General features: G+C 45.6%; 1 protein-coding gene across 1 annotated transcript in view; it reads left to right on the plus strand.

Annotated features, from left to right (window-relative positions):
• Window positions 1–26,104, plus strand: part of LOC132209536 (disintegrin and metalloproteinase domain-containing protein 12-like) — a 197,082-nt gene that overhangs the window by 152,252 nt on the left and 18,726 nt on the right. Inside the window, exons 16-17 of the mRNA XM_059645219.1 lie at window positions 5,396–5,588; window positions 21,642–21,719. Of these exons, the coding sequence (XP_059501202.1) occupies window positions 5,396–5,588; window positions 21,642–21,719 (271 nt within the window). The remainder of the gene's footprint in view (window positions 1–5,395; window positions 5,589–21,641; window positions 21,720–26,104) is intronic.

Raw genomic sequence — 26,104 nt, forward strand, 5'->3', positions numbered from 1 at the left:
TAAAGGTTAACTTTCAAGTAGAGTCCGTAATTAAGAAAGTGAATGTAATGTTGTCGTTTATCTCAAGAGGGTTGGAATATAAAAGCAGCGATGTGCTTCTGAGGCTTTATAAAGCTCTAGTTAGGCCCCATTTAGAATACTGTGTCCAATTTTGGACCCCACACCTCAGGAAGGGCATACTAGTTCTGGAGCGTGTCCAGCAGAGATTCACATGGATGATCCCTGGAATGGTAGGTTTAGCATATGATGAACGGCTAAGGATGCTAGGATTGTATTCATTAGAGTTTAGAAGGTTGAGGGGAGATCTAATGGAAACTTACAAGATAATGTATGGTTTAGAAGGGGTGGATGCTAGGAAGTTGTTTCCGTGAGGCGGGGAGACTAGGACCCGTGGGCACAGCCTTAAAATTAGAGGGGGTAAATTTAAAACTGAAATGAGGAGACATTTCTTCAGCCAGAGAGTGGTGAGCTTATGGAATTCATTGCCACGGAGTGCAGTGGAGGCCGGGACGTTGGATGCCTTCAGGGCAGAGATCGACAAACTCTTGATCTCAGACGGAATCAATGGCTACGGGGACAGTGCAGGAAAGTGGAGTTGAAATGCCCATCAGCCATGATTTAAATGGTGGAGTGGACTTGATGTGCCAAATGGCCTTACTTCCACTCCTATGTCTTGTGGTCTTATGTTCCTCCACTGTGAAGACTGACGCAAAGTGTCAGCTGTGATGTTCCAGTGTATTTTTTGTTTTCAGTGCAGACTTTCCCCAGGACAGGATTGACTGCCATGAGGGGTCATAGTTTTAAGGTGTTAGGAGGAAGGTATTTCGGAGACGTTGGAGGGAGGTTCTTTACCCAGAGAGTTGTGAGCGCATGGAATAGTTTACCAGTGGTAGTCGTGGAAGCGGAGTCAGTGACATTTAAGCGACTGCTGGACATGCACATGGATAGCAGTGAATTGAGGGGAATGTAGGGTCGGTTATTTTGTTTTTGGATTAGGATTATTCCACAGCATAACATGGTGGGCCGAAGGGCCTGTACTGTGCTGTACTTTTCTATGTTCTATGTTCTATTTCAACGTTGGCACTAATTTTCTCGTATCCTGGTGAATCTCCCCTTCCAGCGTAATCACATTCTTCCTGTTGTGTGTCGACCAGAACTGCAACAGTGCTCCAGCTGTGGCCTTCCTCAGTCATGTACAGCTCCAAAGTCATCTCTGTGCTCTTATAATATATGCCATGACTGACAAAGGAAAGGGTCCCATCGAAGACAAAAGTGCAGAAGTAGGCCTTTCAGACCTTTGGGATCAATGTGTAATGATTTGCAATCCCTATGAACGATGTGGAGGATGAAAGTGAATATACTGGAGCCATCTTTGCCGATTACCCAAAATTAGGTGGAAAGGCAGGTTGTAAGAGGCTTAGAAACAGTTTACCAAGAGATTTTGATAGGTTAGGTACACAAGCAAAAATTTTGCAAGTGGAGTAAGTTGTGTGAAAATATGAAGTTGTTCATTTTGGAAGGGAGAACAAAAAACAGAATATCATTGAAATGGAGAGTAACTACAGAAAGCTGCAACACAGGTGTGGCAGGTAATTGACAAACAGAATGCAATGTTGGCCCTTATTTCAAGTGGGTTGGAGTGTAAGAGAGCTCTTACTGTACCTATACAAAACCAATTTTATTGAAGGAAAAATATCATTTCATGAGAGACATTTCTGAGAAGGGTCACTAAGAATCCACGGTCTGAAGGGATTGTATTATGAGCAAAAATTAAACAGATTGGGACCCTACTGTCTGGAGTTTCGAAGGCTGAGAGACAATCCCATTGAAACACATTGGATTCTGAAGCTACATGACAGGGTAAATGCTGAGAGGTTGTTTCCCCTCACGGGAGAGTCTGGAACTAGAGGGCACGGTCTCAGAATTTCAGACTGAGATGAGGAGGAATTTCTTATCTCAGGGTTATGAATTGTTAAATCTCCTTGCCACAGACAACTGTCATTAGGAAAGCTAATTGAATGATATTATTTGTTGTGAAGGGGAATTGAACACAAAGGTAAAACTGTGATCAGAGATAATGGGAACTGCAGATATAGGGGAATCCAAGATAACAAAGTGTGGGGCTGGATGAACACAGCAGGCCAAGCAGCATCTTAGGAGCACAAAAGCTGACGTTTCAGGCCTAGAGTCTTTATCAAAAAAGGGGGAATGGGGAGAGGATTCTGAAATAAATAGGGAGAGAGGGGAAGAAGGACTGAAGATGGGTAGAGGAGAAGATAGGTGGAGAGGAGAGTATGGGTGTGGAGGTGGGGAGGGGAAGGTCAGTCTGGGGAGGACAGACAGGTCAAGGGGGCCAGATGAGGTTAGTAGGTAGGAAATGGAGGTGTGGCTTGAGGTGGGAGGAGGGGATAGGTGAGAGGAAGAACAGGTTAAGGAGGTGGGGACGAGCTGGGCTGGCTTTGGAATGCAGTGGGGGGAGGAGAGATTTTGAAGCTGGTGAAATCCACATTGATACCATTGGGCTGCAGGGTTCCCAAGCGGAATGTGATTTGCTGTTCCTGCAACCTTCGGGTGGCATCATTGTGGCACTGCAAGAGGCCCAGGATGGACATGCCATCTAAGGAATGGGAGGGGGAGTTAAAATGGTTCGTGACTGGGATGTGCAGTAGTTTACTGCGAGCCAAGTGTAGGTGTTCTGCAAAGCAGTCCCCAAGCCTCCGCTTGGTTTCCTCAATGTAGAGGAAGCCACACCCGGTACAGCGGATGCAGTATACCACACTGGCAGATGTGCAGGTGAACATCTGCTTGATGTGGAAAGTCATCTTGGGGCCTTGGATAGGGGTGAGGGAGGAGGTGTGTGGGCAGGTGTAGCACTTCCTGCGGTTGCAGTGTGGTGGGGCTGGAGGGGAGTGTGGAGCAGACTAGGGAGTCGCGGAGAGAGCGGTCTCTCCAGAAGGCAGACTAGGGTATCGTTGGAAAAATGTCTTAGGTGGTGGGGTCGGATTGTAGATAGCGGAAGTGTCGGAGGCTGATGCGTTGCATCCGCAGGTTGGTGGGGTGGTATGTGAGAACTACAGGGATGCTCTTGGGGCGGTTATTGTGGGGGCAGGGTGTGAGGGATGAGTTGCAGGAACTGTGGGAGACACGGTTGAGGGTGTACCCGACCACTGCTGGGGGGAGGTTGAGGTCCTTTAAGCACAAGGACATGTGGGATGTGCGGGATTGGAATGCTTCATCCTGGGAGCAGATGCCGTGGAGGCGAAGGAATTGGGAACAGGGGATGGAATTTTTGCAGGAAGGTGGGTGGGAGGAGGTCTATTTCAGGTAGCTGTGGGAGTTGGTGGGCTTGAAACGGACATCGGTTTCTAGGTGGTTGCCTGAGATGGAGACAGAGGGGCCCAGGAAAGTGAGGGAGGTGTTAGAGATAGTCCAGGTGAACTTGAGGTTGGGGTGGAATGTGTTGGTGAAGTGGATGAACTGTTCGAGATCTTCTTGGGAGCACGAGGTGGAGCCGATACAGCTATCGATGAAACTGAGGAAGAGGTGGGGTTTAGGCCCAGGGTAGGTACAAAAGAGGGACTGTTCCACATTACGTACAAAGAGGCAGGCATAGCTTAGGCTCATGCGGGTACCCATAGCCACCCCTTTGTCTGTAAAAGAGAAGTTGTTGAGGGTGAGGATGAGTTCGGCTCGGTGGAAGAGGGTGTTGGTGGAGGGGCACTGGTCAGGTCTGCGGGACAGGAAGAAGCAGAGGGCCTTGAGGCCACCTGTATGAGGAATGCATGTGTTTAGGGACTGGATGTCCATGGTGAAAATGAGGTGTTGGGGGCCGGGGAATTGGAAGTTCTGGAGGAGGTGGAGGGCGTGGGTAGTGTCACGGACGTAGGTAGGGAGTTCCTGGACCAAGGGGGAGAAAATGGAGTCCAGATAGGTGGATGAGTGATAATGGGAACTGCAGATGCTGGAGAATCCAAGATAATAAAATGTGAGGCTGGATGAACACAGCAGGCCCAGCAGCATCTTGTGCTCCTGAGATGCTGCTGGGCCTGTGTGTTCATCCAGCCTCACATTTTATTATCCAGATAGGTGGAGATGAGTTCGGTGGGGCAGGAGCAGGCGGAGACAATAGGTCGACAAGGGCAGGCAGGTTTGTGGATTTTGGGAAGGAGATAGAAGTGGGCGGTGTGGGGTTAGGGAACAATGAGGTTGGAGGCTGTGGGTGGGAGGTCACCTGAGGTGATGAGGTTGTGGATGGTTTGGGAGATGAAGGTTTGGTGCTCGGGGGTGGTGTCATGATCCAGGGTGCGGTAGGAGGAGGTGTCGGAAAGTTGGCATCTGGCCTCAGCGACGTAAAGGTCAGTGCGCCGTACTACAACTGCGCCACCCTTGTCTGCGGGTTTGATGGTGAGGTTGGGAACCCTGCAGCCTAATGGTATCGATGTGGATTTCACCAGCTTCAAAACCTCCCCTCCCCCACTACATTCCAAAGCCAGCCCAGCTCGTCCCCGCCTCCCTAACCTGTTCTTCCTCTCACCTATCCCATCCTCCTACCTCAAGCCGCACCTCCATTTCCCACCTACTAACCTCATCCTGCCCCCTTGACCTGTTCGTCCTCTCCGGACTGACCTATCCCCTCCCTACCTCCCCACCCATACTCTCCTCTCCACCTCTCTTCTTCTCTATCCATCTTCTGCCCACGTCTCCCTCTCTCCCTATTTATTTCAGAATCCTCTCCCCATCCCTCTTTTCTGATGAAGGGCCTAGGCCCGAAACATCAGCTTTTGTGCTCCTGAGATGCTGCTTGGCTTGCTGTGTTCGTCCAGCTCACACTTTGTTATCTTAAATACAAGGGTGGAAAGGTTATGCTTCAGTTATTAAGGATATTGGCAGGTTGTTTTATGAAATAAAGCTCGACAGGCTGGGCCTATATTCTGTGGAGTTTAGAAGAGTCAGAGCTGACATAAGTCAAAACCTTTAAAATCCTGAGGGAACTTAACCAGGCAGATGTGGATAGGGTATTTCCTCCAAGGGGATAATCTAGAATAAGGGGTTTCACACTTTTTTCAACTCAGGGATCTCCAGTTAAAAACAGAAACAAGGCTACTCCTGCTTCTCTGAAGATCGGGAGTCTCTCTAGGAATAACTAGTGGAAGCAGAGCCCCTGAATATGGCTGAGGGAGAGGTAGATGAATTCTTGTTCAGCAAAGAGACTGAAAGGTTATCAGAAATTGGTGAGAATGTGGATTATTATCTGGAAAGGCACATATGGTCTCTGAGGAGGGACAAAGCAGTACATTATTACCCTTCACACACATTCAGACTGGCCAAGCTTGTCACAGTGCTGACTCCACCGGCCATTGTACAAAATTTAACATTATTCTTCTCTCCCTTCCAGAGATGTAAAGTGTGGGAAGATCCAGTGCAAGGGTGGAAACTCTTCCCCAGTCCGAGGAGGGAATGTAGATGTTTTGAATACAAACTTTGCTTTCGGTGGAGTAATGTACAAATGCCGAGCAACTTTCTCCACTTTACCTGATTCGAACATTCCAGATCTAATTCGAGCAGGAACAAGGTGTGACCATAACAAGGTAAAAGAATTACAATCAAAGTGAAGAGAACCCGGAACTGTAAACAGATACATGGGCAGTGAAGATTTCCATTTTGCACTGATCAGGACTGATGCATGAACCCCAAAATATCAATGACACCAATAACTGGTCATGCATAAAGAAAAGATGGTGATTGGGAAGACAAGGAGAAATGATGTGTTGGAACAGTGTACCAGTGTTAAGAAAGGCTAAAGAGGAGAGGACAACTAATGATAGACCAGCCAAGCTACCCTCAGGAGTGGAATCTTCAGAGAGGAAGTTGTTAGATAGAGAGTTCCTGTAATTTGGAGAGAAAGGTTTAATTTAATTACTCATTTTGTGGGATAAGCGTGTCGCTGCCAGCATTTATAGCCTGTCCTTAGTTTCCCTTAAGAAGATAGTGGTGATCTGTCTTCTTGGCTGCTGTAGTCACCTTCTGTGAGTTTACCCACAATGCTATAAGAGAGGGAATTCCAAGATTTTGACCCTGCAACAGTGAAGGAATGCTGATATACTTCCAAGTCAGGATGGTGAGTGGCTTGGAGGGGAACTTGGAGGTGGTGTTGTTCCCATGTGTCTGCTCCCCTTGTCCTTTTAGAAGAAAGTGGCTATGGGTTTGGAAAGTGCTGTCTGAGGATCTTTGGTGAATTCCTGCAGTGCATCTTGTAGATAGTACACACTGCAGCTACTGAGTGTCCGTGGTGGGCAGAGTGGATGCTTGTGGATATAGTGCCAATCAAGTGGGCTGCTTTGTTCTGGTGCTCCTGAGATGCTGCTTGGCCTGCTGTGTTCATCCAGCTCCACACTTTGTTATCTTGGATTCTCCAGCATCTGCAGTTCCCATTATCATTGTTCTAGATGGTGTTAGCTTTTTGAGTATTATTGCAGATGCACCCATCCAGACAAGAAAGGATATTCCAACACTCTCCTGACTTGTGCCTCATACACAGTGGACAGGCTTTGGGGAGTCAGGAGGTAAGTTATTCAGAGGACATAGAGCATAGAACAACACAGCAGAGTACAGGCCCGTCGGCCCATGATGTTGTGCTGACCTATTACACTACTCTAAGATCAAACTACTCTGCATATCCTGTATTTCACTATCCTCCATGTGCCAATCCAAGAGCCATCGAAAAGTCTCTAATGTATCTGACTCCACTACCACTGCTGGCAGCACATTCCACACACCCACCACTCTGTGTGAAGAACCTATCCCTGACATCTCCCCTGTACCTTCCTCCAATCACCTTAAAATTATGCACCCTCAAAATAGTAATTTCCGCTCTAGGAAAAAGTATCTGACAATCCACTCAACCTAGCTTCCTCAACCTTTTCTCATAAGACCTGCCCTCCAGACCAGGCAGATTCCTGGTAAATCTCCTCTGCACCCTCGCTAAAGCTTCCACATCTTTCTGATAATGAGTTGACCAGAACTGAACACAATATTCCAAGTGTAGTCTAACCAGACTTTTGTCAAGCTGCAGCATAACCTTGCAGCCCTTAAATTCAATTCCCCTGCCAATGAAAGCAAACACACCAAATGCCATCTTTACAAACATAAGGTAGGGGTGGATGTTAGATAGACCTTAGGATTGGGATAAAAGTTCAGCGCAACATCGTGGGCCGAAGTGCTTGTACTGTGCTGTACTGTTCTATGTTCTATTCTATGTTCTATCAACTTGGGTAGCAACTTTGAGAGATCTATGGACATGGACCCTAAGATCCCTCAGTTCCTCCACACTGCCGAGAATCCTGCCATTCACCCTGTATTCTGGATTCAAACTCAACCTTTCAAAATGAATCACTTCACACTTCTCTGGGTTGAATTCCATCTGCCACTTCTTTGTCCAGCTCTGCATCCTGTCAATATCCCATTGCAACCTACAACAACCCTCCACGCTGTCCACTACTCCACCAACCATTGTGTCATCGGCAAACTTCCTAGCTCACCCTGCCACTTCCTCATCCAAGTCATTCATAAAGATCACAAAGAGCAGTGGTCCCAGACAGATCTCTGTGGAACACCACTGGTCACCGAGGTCCAGGCTGAATACTTTCCATTTACTACCACCCTCTGTCTTCTATTGGCAGCCAGTTTTGTATCCAGGCAGCCAAATTTCCCTGAATTCCATGCCTCCTTTGTCACAGTATTCCTAGTCTCTGACCTGCTCTTGTAGTCACTACATTTATATGGTGAGTCCAGTTGAGTTTCAAGGGGTGGTGGTTAGATTGTCTCTTCTTGGTGATAGTCATAGCCTGGCATTGGTGTCACACGAATGTCACTTGCCACTTGTTGGCCCAAGATTGTATATTGTCCAGATATTGTTAGAACATAGAACATAGAACAGTACAGCACAGAACAGGCCCTTCAGCCCACAATGTTGTGCCGACCATTGATCCTCATGTATGCACCCTCAAATTTCTGTGACCATATACATGTCCAGCAGTCTCTTAAATGACCCCAATGACCTTGCTTCCACAACTGCTGCTGGCAACGCATTCCATGCTCTCACAACTCTCTGCGTAAAGAACCTGCCTCTGACATCTCCTCTATACTTTCCACCAACCAGCTTAAAACTATGACCCCTCATGCTAGCCATTTCTGCCCTGGGAAATAGTCTCTGGCTATCAACTCTATCTATGCCTCTCATTATCTTGTATACCTCAATTAGGTCCTCTCTCCTCCTCCTTTTCTCCAATGAAAAGAGACCGAGCTCAGTCAACCTCTCTTCATAAGATAAGCCCTCCAGTCCAGGCAGCATCCTGGTAAACCTCCTCTGAACCCTCTCCAAAGCATCCACATCTTTCCTATAATAGGGCGCCCAGAACTGGACGCAGTATTCCAAGTGCGGTCTAACCAAAGTTTTATAGAGCTGCAACAAGATCTCACGACTCTTAAACTCAATCCCCCTGTTAATGAAAGTCAAAACACCATATGCTTTCTTAACAACCCTGTCCACTTGGGTGGCCATTTTAAGGGATCTATGTATCTGCACACCAAGATCCCTCTGTTCCTCCACGCTGCCAAGAATCCTATCCTTAATCCTGTACTCAGCTTTCAAATTCGACCTTCCAAAATGCATCACCTCGCATTTATCCAGGTTGAACTCCATCTGCCACCTCTCAGCCCATCTCTGCATCCTGTCAATGTCCCGCTGCAGCCTACAACAGCCCTCTATACTGTCAACGACACCTCCGACCTTTGTGTCGTCTGCAAACTTGCTGATGCATCCTTCAATCCCCTCATCCAAGTCATTAATAAAAATTACAAACAGTAGAGGCCCAAGGACAGAGCCCTGTGGAACCCCACTCACCATTGACTTCCAGGCAGAATATTTTCCTTCTACTATCACTCGCTGTCTTCTGTTGGCCAGCCAATTCTGTATCCAAGCAGCTAAGTTCCCCTGTATCCCATTCCTCCTGACCTTCTGAATGAGCCTACCATGGGGAACCTTATCAAATGCCTTACTGAAGTCCATATACACCACATCCACAGCTCGACCCTCATCAACTTTTTCTAGTCACATCCTCAAAAAACTCGATAAGGTTTGTAAGGCATGACCTACCCCTCACAAAGCCGTGTTGACTGTATTTGATCAAGCCATGCTCTTCCAGATGGTCATAAATCTTATCCCTCAGAATCCTTTCTAACACCTTGCAGACGACAGACGTGAGACTTACCGATCTATAATTGCCGGGGATTTCCCTATTTCCTTTCTTGAAGAGAAGAATTACATTTGCCTCTCTCCAGTCCTCAGGTATGACTCCAGTGGAGAGCAAAGATCTTCGCAAGTGGCGAAGCAATTGCATTTCTCGCTTCCCAAAGCAGCCGAGGACAAATCTGGTCCGGGCCTGGCGACTTGTCAATCTTGTATGTGAACATGGACTGTTTCAGTATCTGAGGAGTCACGAATTGTGCTGAACATTGTGCAATCATCGACGAACACTCCACATCTGACTTTCTGATGGAAATAATTGATGAAGCAGTTGAAGATGGTTGGGCCCAGGGCACTACCCTGAGGAACTCTTGCCAGGAGTGCCCTTGAGCTGGGAAGACTGACTTCCAACATCTCTGACCACCTTCCTGTGTTCGGTATGACTCCAACTGTCGGAGAGTTTGCCCCCCGATACTCATTGATTCCAGTTTTGCCAGGGTTCCTTGATGCCACACTTGGTCAAATTCTGCCTTGATATCAAGGGCTGTCACTCTCACCTCACCTCTGGAATTCAGCTCTTTTGTCCATGTTTGAACCAAGGCTTTAATGAAGTCAGGAGCTGAGTGGCCCTGGTGGAACCCAAGCTGAGGGTCACTGAGCAGGTTAGTGCTGAGAAAGAGTTGCTTGATAGCAATGTTGATTACACCTTTCATCATTTCACTGATGGTTGAGATTAGACTGATGGGGTAATAGAGATAACAAGGTGTAGAGATGGGTGAACACAGCAGGCCAAGCAGCATCAGAGGAGCAGGAAAGCTGACATTTTGGGCCTAGGCCCTCTTCTGAAAGGGTCTAGGCCCAAAATGTCAGCTTTCCTATTCCTATGATGCTGCTTGGCCTGCTGTGTTCATCCAGCTCTACAGCTAGTTAGCTCAGGTTCTCCAGCATCTGCAGTTTCTACTATCTCTGATGGGGTAGTAACTGGATGGGCTGTATTTAGCCTGCTTTTTCTATATGGGACACACTTGGGCAATTTTTCACATTATACTGGAATAGCTTGGGTAGAGGAGTGGCAAGTTCTGGAGCACATGTCTTCCGTAGTTATTGTTTGAATGTTGTCAGACCCCATAGCCTTTGCAGTATCCAGTGTCTCCAACTTTTTGTTAACATCACGTGGAGTGCATCAAACTGGCTGAAGACTGGCATCTGTAATGGTGGGGACCACTACAAGAGGCTGACATGGATCATCCACTTGGTACTTCTGGCTGGAGATAGCTGCAAATGCTTCAGTATTATCTTTTGCTGTGATGTGTTGGGCTCTGCCATCATTGAAGTTCAAAGAGTCACAGAGTAATTCTGCACGGAATCAGGCCCTGCAGTCTAAACTAACTATACTGCCCACTCAGTTAGTTCCAACTGCCCTCATTTGGTCCATATCCCTGTAAACCCTCTCATCCATGTACATATCCAAATGCTTTTAAAATGTTGCTTTTGTACCTGCCTCAACCACTTTGTCTACAGCCCATTCTATTTACGCACCCACTCTCTTTGTGAGGATGTTGCCCCTCAGGTCTTCTTAAATCTATTCCCTCTGACCTCAGACTTAAGCCCTCTCCTTATAACTCAGGCCTACTAGTCCTGGCAGTATCCTCATAAATATTCTGTGCAGACTTTCCAATTTAACTATGTCTTTTCTATAACAGGGTGAGCAAAACTCTGAACTGCCCTCTGAAATGGCCTAGGAAACCATACAATTGTACCAATTACTATAATTTCTCAAAGAATGAAACCCAATAGATATGCGGCAACGACCTAGGCACCAAAAGAGACAATGGAGAAATATCCCTGTCGACCCTGCAAAGTCCTCCAGCAGACATCCGGGGGCTAGTGCCAAAATTAGCAGCGATGTCCCACAGACGAGTCAAGCAACAGCCTGACATAGTCATACTCACAGAATCATACTTCACAGACAATGTCCCAGACACCACCATCATAGAACACAGAACATAAAACACTACAGCGCAGAACAGGCCCTTCGGACCTCGATGTTGCAGTGACCTATGAACGACGACCTAAGCCCCTCCCCCTACACTATCCCATCATCATCGATATGCTTATCCAAGGACTGTTTAAATGCCCCCAATGTGGCTGTGTTAACTACATTGGCAGGCAAGGCATTCCACGCCCTTACCACTCTCTGAGTAAAGAACCTGCCTCTGACATCTGTCTTAAATCTATCACCCCTCAATTTGGAGCTATGCCCCCTTGTACAAGCCGAAGTCATAATCCTCGGAAAAAGACTCTCACTGTCCACCCTATCTAATCCTCTGATCATCTCGTATGTCTCTATTAAATCCCCTCTTTGCCTCCTTCTCTCCAATGAGAACAGACCCAAGTCCCTCAGCCTTTCTTCATAGGGCCTTCGCTCCAGACCAACATCCTGTAAATCTCCTCTGCACCTTTTCCAATGCTTCCACATCCTTCCTGTAATGGGGGCGACCAGAACTGCACGTAATATTCCAAACGAGGCTGCACTAGTGTTTTGTACAGTTGCAGCATGGCATCACAGCTCCAGAACTTAATCCCTCTACCAATAAAACCTAACACATCGTAAGCCTTCTGAACAGCACTATCAACCTGGGTGGCAACTTTCAGGGGTCTATGTACATGGACACCAAGATCCCTCTGCACATCCACACTACCAAGAATCTTTCCATTGACCCGGTATTCTGCCTTCCTATTATTCTTCCCAAAATGAATGACCTCACATTTATCCGTATTAAACTCCATTTCCCACCTTTTGGCCCAATTCTGAAGTTTATCCAAGTCTCCCTGCAACCTGCAACATTCTTCCTCACTGTCCAACACTCCACCGACTTTAGTGTCATCTGCAAACTTACTAACCCATCCACCTATGCCTGAGTCCAAGTCATTTATAAAAATGACAAACAGCAGTGGTCCCAAAACAGATCCTTGAGGCACACCACGAGTGACCTGACTCCAGGCTGAACATTTTCCATCAACCACCACTTGTTGCCTTCTTACAGAAAGCCAGTTTCTAATCCAAACTGCTAAATCTTCCTCAATCCCGTGACTCCATATTTTCTCCAATAGCCTACCATGTGGAACCTTATCAAAGGCTTTACTGAAGCCCATGTTCACCACGTCAACTGCCCTACCCTCACCCACATGCTTGGTCACCTTCTCAAAAAACTCAATGAGGTTTCTGAGACACGAACTGCCCTTGACGAATCCATGCTGACTATCTCCAATCAAATTGTTGCTTGCTAGATGATTATAAATCCTATCTCTTATAATCCTTTCCAAAACTTTTTCTACAACAGATGTAAGGCTCACAGGCCTGTAATTACCTGGGTCATCCCTACTGCCCCTCTTGAACAAGGGCACAACATTTGCAATCCTCCAGTCCTCTGGTACTAAACCTGTAGACTATGAGGACTCAAAGATCAAGGCCAAAGGCTCCGCCACCTCCTCCCTAGCTTCCCAGAGAATTATCGGAAAAATCCCATCCAGCCCAGGGGATTTATCTACCTTCATACCTTCTAGAATTGATAACACCTCCTCCTTACTAACCTTAATCTTCTCAATTCTTATAGCCCGTAACTCAGTCTTCTCCTCTACAATATTCTCTTGTTCCTCAGTGAAGACAGATGAGAAATAATCATTTAGCACCTCTCCAATCTCCACAGGGCCCACACACAACTTCCCACTTCTGTCTTTGACTGGCCCTATTCCTATGCTAGTCATCCTCTTATTCCTCACATACCTATAGAAAGCTTTAGGGTTCTCCTTTATTCTTCCTGCTAATGTCTGCTCATGTCCCCTCCTTGCTCTTCTCAACTCTCTCTTTAAATCCTTCCTGACTAATCTGTAACTCTCCATCGCCTCATCCGAACCATCTCGTCTCATCATCACATAAGCCTCCCTCTTCCGCTTAACAAGAGATAGAATTTCTTTAGTAAACTACAGATCCCTTACCTTATCACTTCCTCCCTGCCTGACAGGGACACACCTGTCAAGGACAACCAGTATCCCTGAATATGCCCTGTCCCACCCAGTAGGACAAACTCAACAGAGGTGGCGACGCAGTTGGGATGCAGTTGGAAAGGAGTTGCTCTGAGAGTCCTCAACATTGACTCCGGATCCCATGAAGTCCCATGGCTTCAGGTTGAACATGGGCAAGGAAACCTCCGCTGATTACTACACACTGTCCTCCCTCAGCTGATGAATCAGTATTCCTCCATGTTGTAAAACACTTAGAGGAAGCACTGAGGATGGCAAGGTCTCAAAATGCACTCTGGGTGGGGGATCTCAATGTTCCATCACCAAGGGTGGCTCGGCAGCAGTAGTACTGATCGAGCTGATCGGGTCCTCAAGGACATAATGTTTTTCATCTCCTAGCATTAAGATACAACAAATGGGAGAATATTGAAAGGGTTTAAGGAAGTGAAGAGCCTTGGAGTGTTGTGTCCACAGGGCAAACAGAAGCGGAGATAAAGAAGGCCAATTGATGCTGTACTTTGTGGTGGGAAGTTTGGATACCAGAGCAATCTGCCATATAGGAACTGTACAATGCACAAGTTTGTTTGCAGCTGCGGCCTTGTTTACACTTCTGGTCATCACATCACAGGAAGGACAGAACTGCTTGAGAGAGAGAGAGAGACAGAGTCTGAGAGAGAAAACAGAGGAATTTTGAAAAATGTTGCCGAAGCTTGTAAACTACAGGCATGAAGACGGTCTAGAGCGGCTCTAACTTTTTCTGAGGAACAGAGGAGGCGCAGTATCTTAATTCAAATATAAAATAATGAGGGAGTTGGATTGACAGGATAGGGCTGAGAAATAAATTATGAAGAGGCCAACATTTAAGCTGTTTGGTCAGAGGGTCAGAGGACACTTGGATGTGATCGGACTCATCAAAGTATACTGGAGGAAGTAGCAGTCCAGAGAGCATGTGCTCGTTGATTCCAGTGTCCAGCTGCCTAATCCCGGTGTCCAACCTAGAGAGATTGTGCTGCCTTATCCCAGTGCCCAGTCCAGAAAGAGTGTGCTACCTAATCCCAGTGTCCAGTCTAGAGAGCGTGTGTTGCCTGATTGTAGCATGCTTTACTGTTTTGCTCCCACGTGGAGCAGGCAGTGAGGGGATCTGATGGACTGTGAAGAGCTGGGAAAGCAGGAACTCTCCCCTGAGGAGGAAGGTGAGGATATTGAGTAGGCAGTGCATCACCTTCAAGATGATCAATCAGTGAATTGTCAGGCAAAGCAAGACATACAGTGCTTCATTGACCTCCAATTCCACCAAGAACATCAGATCATGAAGGCGGTATCCAGCCTATCGAGTTTGCTCTGCCATTTACTATGATCATGACTGGTTGAACACTCTGATGCCTTATAACCAACCTATCCCCAAAGCCCTGTACTCCACTGGTAATTGGAAATCTATCAATCTCTACCTTCAATAAACTCAAAAACTGCACCTGCACAGCCCACTGCAAACAGAATTGAAAAGGCTCTAACCCTCTTCGTGGATAAATTCTCCCCTTCCGCAATCGGCCTGGCATTCCCTTTGTTTCAAATTGCGCCCATGGTACTAGACTCCTCACCCAAGGGAATCAGTTTACCAAAACCTCCCCTGTTTCTCCCAGCCAGTATTTTGTAGATTTCAGTGAGATTGCCTCTCATTCCACGAACCTTGAAAGAATACAGGTCCAGTTTGTCCAATCACCCTTCATAAGACAGTTTCACTATCCCAGGAACAAGTCTGGAGAGCCTCCATTACCTGCCTCTGAGACACTAATATCTTCCTGAGACAGGGAAATTAAGATTGTTTAGAGTATTCCAGGACCAGCCTAGATGCTGGGCTCAGAAACAACACAGTGTAGAACTGGAGGAATACAGCAGGCCAGGCAACATCAGAGAAGCAGTAAAGTTGATGTTTCGGGTCAGGACGCTTCTTCAGAAATTCAGAAAAGGTACTGTAGTTAGATTCGCTTGTGATAACGTCTGAAGCTCCATTCACCTTCTTTCGGAAAGAATTCTGAGGGATAGGATTTATGACTATTTGGAAAAGCATAGCGTGATTAAAGGGAGTCAGCATGGCTTTGTGAAGGGCAAGTCATGCCTTACAAATCTTACTGAGTTCTTTGAGGAAGTCATGAGACAGGTTGACGAGAGTCGAGCAGTGGATGTGGTGTACATGGACTTCAGCAAGGCATTTGATAAGGTTCCCCACGGCAGGCGCATTCATAAAGTCAGGAGGTATGGGATACAGGGTGATTTGGCTGTCTGGATTCAGAATCGGTTGGCTGACAGGAGGCAGAGAGTGGTTGTAGATGGTAAGTATTCTGCCTGGAGGTCAGTGCTGAGTGGTGTCCCACAGGGATCTGTTCTTGGGCCTCTGCTCTTTGTAGTTTTTATAAATAACTTGGATGAGGAGGTTGAGGGGTGGGTTAGTATGTTTGCTGATGACACAAAGGTTGGAGGTGCCATTGATAGTATTGAGGGCTATTGCAGGCTTCAGCGAGACATTGATAGAATGCAGAGTTGGGCTGAAAAATGGCAGATGGAGTTCAACCTGGATAAATGCGAAGTGATGCATTTTGGAAGGTTGAACTTAAATGCTGAATATAGGATTAAAGGCAGTATTCTCAGCATTGTGGAGGAACAGCAAGATCTTGGTGTTCAAGTGCATATATTCATTAACCAGGGGGATTGAGTTTAAGAGCCGCGAGGTTATGCTGCAGCTCTACAAAACCCTGGTGAGACCACACTTGGAACATTGTGTCCAGTTCTAGTCGCCCTCTTATAGGAAAGATGTGGAGGCTTTGGAGAGGGTGCAAAGGTGGTTTACCAGGATGCTGCCTGGACTGGAGGGCTTGTCTTACGAGGAGAGGTTGACTGAGCTCGGACTTTGCTCTCTGGAGAGAAGGAGGAAGAGAGGTGACCTGATGGAGGTGTACAAGGTAATGAGAGGCATGGATAGAGTCGATAGCCAGAGACTTTTCCCCAGGGCAGGATTGACTGCCATGAGGGGCCATAGTTTTAAGGTGTTAGGAGGAAGGTATAGTGGAGATGTCAGAGGGAGGTTCTTTACCCAGAGAGTTGTGAGCGCATGGAATAGTTTACCAGTGGTAGTCGTGGAAGCGGAGTCATTAGTGACATTTAAGCGACTGCTGGACATGCACATGGACAGCAGTGAATTGAGGAGAATGTAGGTTAGGTTATTTTATTTTTGGATTAGGATTATTCCACAGCACAACATCGTGGGCTGAAGGGCCTGTACTGTACTGTACTTTTCTATGTTCTATGTTCTAATAAGCAGGAATTACACAGAGCACAAAGGTTCTCTGGAAGCAGCTGAAGGAATCAGTGGGTCAGAACCATTGAAGGAAAATGCTGCATGCAATAATGAGTGTGGTAAACTGTGGGCCTTGATCGGTTCTGGGCACATTGGCAGATTTTGAATGAGCGTGAGGTTACCAAGAGAAGATGGCGCCACTATGGAGCTCTAAGTATCATTAACACTCTTGTGGCATTGTTCCACATACTCTTGCATTGACCGAGCTAGCTATTTCACACTGGATAGGCATTGTGTGAAATGTTGCCTGCCTGGGGTTTGAAGAAGTTTCTAGGCCCGAAACATCAGCCTTACTGCTCCTCTGATGCTGCTTGGCCTGCTGTGCTCGTCCAGCTCTACACCTTGTTATCTGGAGTTTGAATGTGTGAATGCTTTCAGGTCTTGGCACCAATGTGCACTCCTGCTGCTGCTGAGCACCAGGCTGTGTTCAATCATAGATTCATTACAGTGTGGAAACATGGCCTTTGATCCAACAAGTCCACAATGACCCTCAGAGCATCCCACCCAGACCCATCCCCCTATAACTGACATAATCTACACACTCCTGAACACAACAGGCAATTTAGTATGGCCAACCCACCTAAACTGCATATCTTTGGACTGAGGGAAGAAACTGGACCACCTAGAGGAAACCCACACAGCCACAGGGAGAGCTTGCAGACTCCGCACAAACAGTTGGCCAAGGGTGGACTCGAATCTGGGTTCCTGGCGCTGCAAGGCAGATTGTCATGAAATTGCTGCGTTGTCATGAAATCACGAACTGGTTCAGTCATGTTCATAGATTAAAAAAAGAGCAAAAGAGAAGTACGGCACAGGAACAGGCCCTTCGGCCTGTCAAACCTGTTCCAATCATCATGCCCAAACTAAAATGAAAAACAAACCTTCTGCCCTTATTCGGTCCATATCTAAAGGGAAGGCAGTGGCTTAGCGATATTATCGCTGGACTGTTAATCCAGAGACTCAAATAATGTTCTCAGGCCCCAAGCTCGCATCCCACTCTGGCAGATGGTGGAATTTGAATTCAATAAAGATCTGGAATTAAAAATCTAATGATAACCATGAATCCATTGTTGATTATTGGTGGAGAAACCCATCTGGTTCACTAATGTCCTTTAGGGAAGGAAACTGCCATCCTTACCTGGTCTGGCCCACATGTGACTCTGGACCCACAGAAATGTGGTTGACTTTGAACTGCCCTCTGGGTAATTAGGGATGGACAACAAATGCTGCGTCACCAGTGAGACCCTCATCCTGTGAATGAATAAAGGAGGAAATAATCCCTCTATCCACTCCCTATTCAAAAAAAATCCAGATGCCTCTTAAATGTCACCAACATACCTGCTTCCACCATCTTGTCTGACAGTGTGTTCCAGGCTCCTACCATTCCCAGCGTGAAAAACTTTCCTTAAACTTTCCCCCCTCACCTTGAACCGATGTCCTCTTCTAATTGAAACTTCAACCCTGGAAAAAACCCTCTGACTATTTATCCTATCTATGCCTCACATAATTTTGTAGATTCTATCAGGTCTCCTGTCAGCTGTCATCTTTCCAGAGAAAACAATCCTAGTCTTTTTAGTGATAATGGGAACTGCAGATGCCGGAGAATCCAAGATAACAAAGTGTGGAGCTGGATGAACACAACAGGCCAAGCAGCATCTCGGGAGCGCAAAAGCTGACGTTTCGGGCCTAGACCCTTCATCAGAGAGGGATCTCGGCCCGAAACGTCAGCTTTTGTGCTCCCGAGATGCTGCTTGGCCTGCCGTGTTCATCCAGCTCCACACTTTGTTATCCTAGTCTTTTTAACCTTTCCTCATAGCCGTTGCTCTTAAGATCGGGCAACATCCTGGTGAACTTTCTTTGCACTCTCTCCAAAGCTTCCATGTCCTTCTGGTAATGTGGTAACCACAACTGCGCACAATACTCCAAATGCGGCCTAACAAGGGATTTTTTATAGCTGCAACATGGTTTGCCAATTCTATTACCCCATGACCCGGCTGAAGAAGACAAGCATGCCACAAGCTTTTTTAAGCACCTTGGCCACCTGTGTTGCCACATTTAGGGAAGTGTGGACCTGCATTCTGAAGTCCATCTGAATATTAATGTTCCTAAGGATTCTGCCATTAACAGTATAATTCACAACTAAGTTTGATCCTCCAAAATGCGACATCTTGCATTTCTCTGGAATAAACTCCATTTGCCATTTCTGTACCCACGTTGCCAATCGGTCTATGTTCTGTTATATCCTTTCACAATTGTTAGCACCATCAGCAACTCCACCAATCTTCATGTTATCTGCAAACTTACTAATCAACCCACCTACATTTTCCTCCAAATCATTCATATGTAAATTACAAACACCTGCGACGTAATATTGATCCCTGTGGGAGACCACTAGTTACTGGTCTCCACTCTGAAAAGCACCTTTCCACTACTACCCTCTGTTTTTTGTGACCAAGCCAGTTTTATAACCATCTAGCCAGCCCATCCCAAATCCCATGTGAATTTAATTTTTGTATGTGGGGCTTTATTAAATGTCCAGATAAAATACATCCATCGTCCTTCCCTCATCAATTAACTTTGTCACCTCTTCAAAAAGTTAGATCAAGTGGTGAGACATGACCTTCCCCGTATGAAAACATGCTGCCTTGTCACTAACTAGTCCATTTTCTTCCAAATGTGCACATATCCTGTCCCTCAGAATCTTCTCCAAGAGCTTCCCCACCACAGATGTTAGAGTCACTGGCCTATAATTTCCTGGATTATCCCTGTTTCCTTTCTTAAACAAGGGAACAATATTGGCTACTCTGCAGTCCTCTTGAACTTCATCTGTGGTCAAGGAGGATGTGAAGATATCTGCTAATGTCACAATTATTTCCTTCCTTGCCTCTCTGAGAAACCAAGGATAAATCCCTTCTGCCTCTAAGGGCTTGACAACCTTAATGCAATTTAGGCTACCCAAAACTTCCTCCTTTAATCTGTTGACATTCTCTCGAGTATTCACCCTGATTGAAAAATATTTACACCTACACTAAGGATCAAGAAGACAATTCACTTCCAGAAGATCAACTGTAATAGTATCGCTATAGCCAGATTAGGCACCAACATAAGAGACCTGCAGTTTAATATAATGGCAGGCCCCCATCGTATCTGGAGACAGGGGAAAGGAAAGAAAGAGAAGAGCAGAAAGGAGAACAATCTGCCTCAAGAGCTTTCCCTAGCAGCCACCAACAGGAGAAGGAATCCATAGAGCTATGGCACTGAGAAGGACTCCTACAGCCATCTGCAACTACTGGCCACCGACCATGACCTGCAGATCCAACAACCAACGATCTCCGAGAACCACTGACACTATCAACACCACAAGGCCTCAGACACGTCCTGAGGTGAAAACTTGCTCTCAAAACTCTGCAAAAATAAGAAAACCAAAGTACTCACCCGATACATCCACAATATGTCTTTCCGCGTCAATGGACTCCACCCAGACTGAAGGCCTACATCGTCTGAAGTCTTCACCGAAGCCCTGGCTACGACAAGCGGGAATGGACAGCTGTAATTCAAAATGCATTAATCCTCAGTGCTAAGCTTATTTCCTTGAGACCCAAAGTATCCAAACTAGCGAGCAGAGAGGGAAAGTTGGGTTGTTGACAGTACAGGGCACCCTAGGGTCAGAAATGCTGATTAAAGCATCTGTGTTTAAACTACTGTTTCGTTTATAATAGTAATTGGCTACTGTTAATAATAACTGGTAGGTCAGTTTCACTGTTTTGCTTTGTTTTTTATCTCTTGCAATTCATTCACCTTAGTATTATTTCCCTGTTTATTACTTTTGCCTTTTTTATTTCTTGAGATATACACCTTAGTATTTAATAAATGCAGAGATTCTTTGCCCTGAAACACCTTCCTCCTGATTTATTACTCTATCTTCACTAACCTAAGTGCAGTGTCTGAACCAGAACTCCCTACAGCATTCCATTCTGGGGTGAGGTGTCTGTGGTTGGTGTTGCATTCTGCAGTTTGCATCGTGTTCTGTGGTTTTGTTTTTCATGGCATCATGGAATCGTGTAGGTTAGATGAGCTTCAGATTGGTATGACAGGTCGGCACAACATCGAGGGCCGAAGTGCCTGTACTGTGCTGTAATGTTCTATGTTCTATGTTCTATGTTCTATTCGTACACTCATCCTTGACCTCAACATCAGTCATATCCTTCTCCTTGGTGAAAACTGATATAAAGTACTTATTAAGGATATCTCCCACTTCCAGTGGCTGCATGCATAACTTCACTCCCTTGTCCTTGAGTGGGCCTACTCTTTCCCTTGATATGCCTTCCCATCTGATATGTGCATAAAAAGCCTTAGGATTCTCCTTGACTCTGTTTGCTGAAGACATTTGGTGGTCACTTTTAGCCTCCCTAATTCCGTATTTAAGCATTATCCTAATCTCTTTATACACCTCAAAGACTTTGTAAGTTTCTGGCTCCCTCAATCTTCCATATGCTTCCTTTCCCCTTTTGACTAATTTTACAATTTCCCTTGCCACCCATGGTTCCTGAATCTTGGCATTCCTATCCTTCAGCTTTTCAGGGACCTGTATGACCTGCGCTTTAGCCAACTCATCTTTAAAAGCCTCCCACATTGTCAGACATAGATTTACCCTTAAATAACAGCTCCCAATCCACATTCCCCAATTCCCACCTAATTTGGTTGTAATTGGCCCTTGCCCAGTTAAGCACCCTCGCCCATCGTGGCAGTGGTACTGTGGGTGCATTGTTAATTAACTGAGCACCACCACCTTGTGGTAGAAAATTTACTAGAGACTTCAACAAGAGAAACCCCTCATGAAATTTGGTAGCATTGGTACTTCGCAATTTTTGTGGAAAATTAAACATTTGACCTTGAAGCTGACCCGATTGCAAATCCTTATGAAGTGAGCAAGCAAACCACTTGCATCTTAATTGGATCATGATTAAAGTCAAATGATGGTGTCCATATGGTAACGTCCTTTTTCTCTTCCTAATTTCTCAGGCCTGCTATGAGAAAAAGTGTCAGGATGTGTCTGTATTCAATGTCAAGACATGTGACGACGCCTGCCATGACAAAGGGGTAGGAAATTCTTTACTCCCCTTTCAGTCTAACCAATAGATGATTTAGGCCAAATGGGAACTTGATGTTGTTATGTTCAACCTTAATAACTTATTAGTTTGCTCTCAAATGGAACACTTCGCATGAGTAAAACTTCTTAACCGTTGCCCTCTTTGTCTCAACTGAGAACTCGGATTTTACATTTCACAGTCAAAGCTTTGTCAGATGAGTGTACCCTGCCTGATCATTCATGTTATACAGTATCCCACTCCCCTTCTTTAAACAAGAGGTCTGCAACACCTAGTGAAAACAATCCAAAAGGTCTGAACCTGACAAAGACAGCAAACAGTTCCATTGACAAAATGAGAATATCTTGCACAGAGGTCATGCATTTTCTTGGAGTGTGACTCCTAGTTTCAGGTCAGAGTTCAGGCAATTTTCTTTTACGTTATCACTGACCAATTCATCAATGATACCAAAGAATTTTGTTTTTGCACTGAGTGATAAATGTTTTCTTATTTTGAAGTAAATCGAAGCATATTTGCAAAGGCTTTGTGTGGAGTATAAAATAGAACCTTGTTCTGTGGTTGCTGGATATACCTGAAATATAAACTTTGACACAAAAATAAGGAAATGAAGAAAATATCGAGGGGCAAAGCCACAATAGATTTGGTACTGGGTAATGACCCCGGCCAGGTGTTAGATTTGGAAGTAGGTGAGCACTTTGGTGATAGCGATCACAATTCTGTTATGTTTACTTTAGTGATGGAAAGGGACAGGTGTATACCACTGGGCAAGAGTTACAGCTGGGGGAAAGGCAATTACGATGAGATTAGGCAAGATTTAGGAAGCATAGGATGGGGAAGGAAACTGCAGGGGATGGGCACAGTAGAAATGTGCAGCTTATTCAAGGAAAAGCTCCTGTGTGTCCTAGATAAGTATGTACCTGTCAGGCAGGGAGGAAGCTGTAGAGTGTGAGAGCCGTGGTTTATGAAGGAAGTGAAATCTCTGGTCAAGAGGAAGAAGGCAGCTTATGTTCGGATGAGATGTGAAAGCTCAGTTCAGGCACTTGAGGGTTACAAGGTAGCCAGTAAAAACATAAAGAGAGAGCTCAGAAGAGCCAGGAGGAGACATGAGGAGTTGCTGGCGGATAAGATCAGGGTAAACCTGAAGGCTTTCTATAGGTATTTAAGGAATAAAAGAATGACGAAAGTAAGATTAGGCCCAATCAAGGATAGTAGTGGTAAGTTGTGTGTGGAGTCAGGTGAGATAGGGGAAGCGCTAAATGAATATTTTTCAACAGTATTCACTCTAGAAAACGACAATGTTGTCGAGGAGAATACTGAGATACAGGCTACTAGACTCGGTGGGATTGAGGTTCACAAGGAAGAGGTATTAGAAATCCTTCAGAAGGTGAAGATAGATAAGTCCCCGGGCCAGATGGGGTTTATCCTCGGATCCTCTGGGAAGCCAGGGAGGAGATTGCCGAGCCTTTGGCATTGACCTTTAACTCGTCATTGTCTACAGGAGCAGTGCCAGACGATTGGAGGATAGCAAATGTGATTCCCCTGTTCAAGAAGGGGAGTAGAGACAACTCTGGTAATTATAGACCAGTGAGCCTTACCTCAGTTGTTTGTAAAGTGTTGGAAAAGGTTATAAGGGATAGGATTTATAATCATCTAGAAAAGAATAAATTGACTAGGGATAGTCAGCACGGTTTTATGAAGGGAAGGTCGTGCCTCACAAACCTTATTGAGTTCTTTGTGAAAGTGACCAAACAGGTAGATGAGAGTAAACCGGTTGATGTGGTGTATATGGATTTCAGCAAGGCGTTCGATAAGGTTCCCCACAATAGGCTATTGTACAAAATGCGGGGGAATGGAATTGTGGGAGATATAGCAGTTTGGATCGGAAATTGGCTTGCTGAAAGAAGACAGAGGGTGGTAGTTGATGGGAAATGTTCATCCTGGAGACCAGTTACTAGTGGTGTACCGCAAGGGTCGGTGTTGGGTCCACTGCTGTTTGTAATTTTTAAAAATGACCTGGATGAGGGCGTAGAAGGATGGGTTAGTAAATTTGCGGACGACACTAAGGTCGTTAAGAACTAAGGTCACTAAGGAGTTGTGGATAGTGACGAAGGATGCTGTAGGTTGCAGAGAGACATAGATAAGCTGCAGAGCTGGGCTGAGAGGTGGCAAATGGAGTTTAATGCAGACAAGTGTGAGGTGATGCACTTTGGTAGGAGTAACCGGAAGGCAAAGTACAGGGCTAATGGTAAGATTCTTAGCAGTGTAGATGAGCAGAGAGATCTTGGTGCCCATGTACACAGATCCTTGAAAGTTGCCACCCAGGTTGACAGGGCTGTTAAGAAGGCATACAGTGTTTTAGCTTTTATTAATAGAGGGATCGAGTTCCGGAACCAAGAGGTTATGCTGCAGCTGTACAAAACTCTGGTGCGGCCGCACTTGGAGTATTGTGTACAGTTCTGGTCACCGCATTATAAGAAGGATGTGGAAGCTTCGGAAAGGGTGCATGAGGAGATTTACTAGGATGTTGCCTGGTATGGAGGGAAGGTCTTACGAGGAAAGAGGGACTTGAGGCTGTTTTCATTAGAGAGAAGAAGTTTGAGAGGTGACTTAATTGAGACATATAAAATAATCAGACGGTTAGGTAGGGTGGCTCGGGAGAGCCTTTTTCCTAGGATGGTGACGGCGAGCACGAGGGGACATAGCTTTAAATTGAGGGGTGAAAGATATAGGACAGATGTCAGAGGTAGTTTCTTTACTCAGAGAGTAGTAAGAGAATGGAACGCTTTGCCTGCAAAGGTAGTAGATTCGCCAACTTTAGGTACATTTAAGTCGTCATTGGACAAGCATATGGACATACATGGAATAGTGTAGTTTAGATGGGCTGCAGATTGGTATGACAGGTCGGCACAACATCGAGGGCCGAAGGGCCTGTACTGTGCTGTAATGTTCTATGTTCTATGTTCAATCCTGCACCAAAAAAATCAACTACAAAAGAATACATTTATCAAAATCAAATGGAGTAATTAAATAAGCTGACAATTAAATATTGTAGAAGCTCAGAGGTAATCCGTATGATGGTTTTTGTGTTTTCTGCGTTAGAAACAGGGCTAGAGAGATACAGATTTGTCCCCAGGTCCTGGTCACCAGGGAAAGGCTAAGAGACATGGCCTGAACTCAGGGGGCCGACCCACATCCTGTAATGATTGGAGAGGGGGCCAGATGGATCTCATTTACTATGGGATCCTTGATTGGGGCTGTTAATCAGCCAATCATAGAACCCTGGCTGATGGATGTAAAAATGAAATTCAGCGACTCTTGTCTTGTAGAGACTGGCTCTGATCTGGCTGGTCAGCTGACATGTACTCAGCACATGTGAATAAAGGGCAATCTTGTGACAGGATACTCACTTCCAGGCCGTTATTTCAGTGGCGATGAAAGAAAACAGAATGATCCCGAAGAAAACTCACTTGCAACAGCCATCTTTCACTTTGGGTAAATATTTCTGGCATCATGCCTTTATTTTGGAATTTAACTGGCTCAATCCTGTTGTCAAAGCCTGGGCCCAGTAAGTGGAAAGAATGCTTCATTTTATCAGGGCAAATGACATTGGGGCAGATGAAGAGCAATGAGTAATCCATCTGACTGTTTATGGACCTGCAGCATTTTAGTTTTGAGGATATAAACCTTCCATGAGCCACCAGACACCAACATCCTTCAAGATTTGACAGACTTAGTTGAGGAATATTAGTTATTTAGTTAAGAAATATTTGAGTTAACACTGAATGCAATGCTAAGAGGTTGTTTGGTATGTGGGATTAATGATGTAACCATGCAAAAGCCATGCTGGCAAGATGCATATAGAATTGGCTTAGTCACAGGAGACGCAGGGTAATAGTGGAAGGATGCTTTTCGGGTTGGAGGGTTCTGATTAGTGGTGTTCCACAGTGATCAGTGCTGGGACCTCTGCTGTTCATAGTCTACAAAAATGATTTGGAGAAAATCATTCGGTCATTCGTGGAGACGGTTTAAGGAACAGTTGTTGGGAGTGATGAGTAAATATGTCCCTCTGAGACAGGCAAGAAGGGGTAAGATTAAGGAACCTTGGATGACGAGAGCGGTGGAGCTTCTAGTGAAAAGGAAGAAGGTAGCTTACATAAGGTGGAGGAAGCTAGGGTCAAGTTCAGCTAGAGAGGATTACATGCAGGCAAGGAAGGAGCTCAAAAATGGTCTGAGGAGAGCCAGGAGGGGGCACGAGAAAGGCTTGGCAGAAGGAATCCGGGAAAACACAAAGGCATTTTACACTTACGTGAGGAATAAGAGAATGGTCAAAGAAAAAGTAGGGCCGATCAGGGATAGCATAGGGAACTTGTGTGTGGA

The sequence above is a fragment of the Stegostoma tigrinum genome, chromosome 1 (genome assembly GCF_030684315.1).
Source record: "Stegostoma tigrinum isolate sSteTig4 chromosome 1, sSteTig4.hap1, whole genome shotgun sequence".
Lineage (NCBI taxonomy): Eukaryota > Metazoa > Chordata > Chondrichthyes > Orectolobiformes > Stegostomatidae > Stegostoma > Stegostoma tigrinum.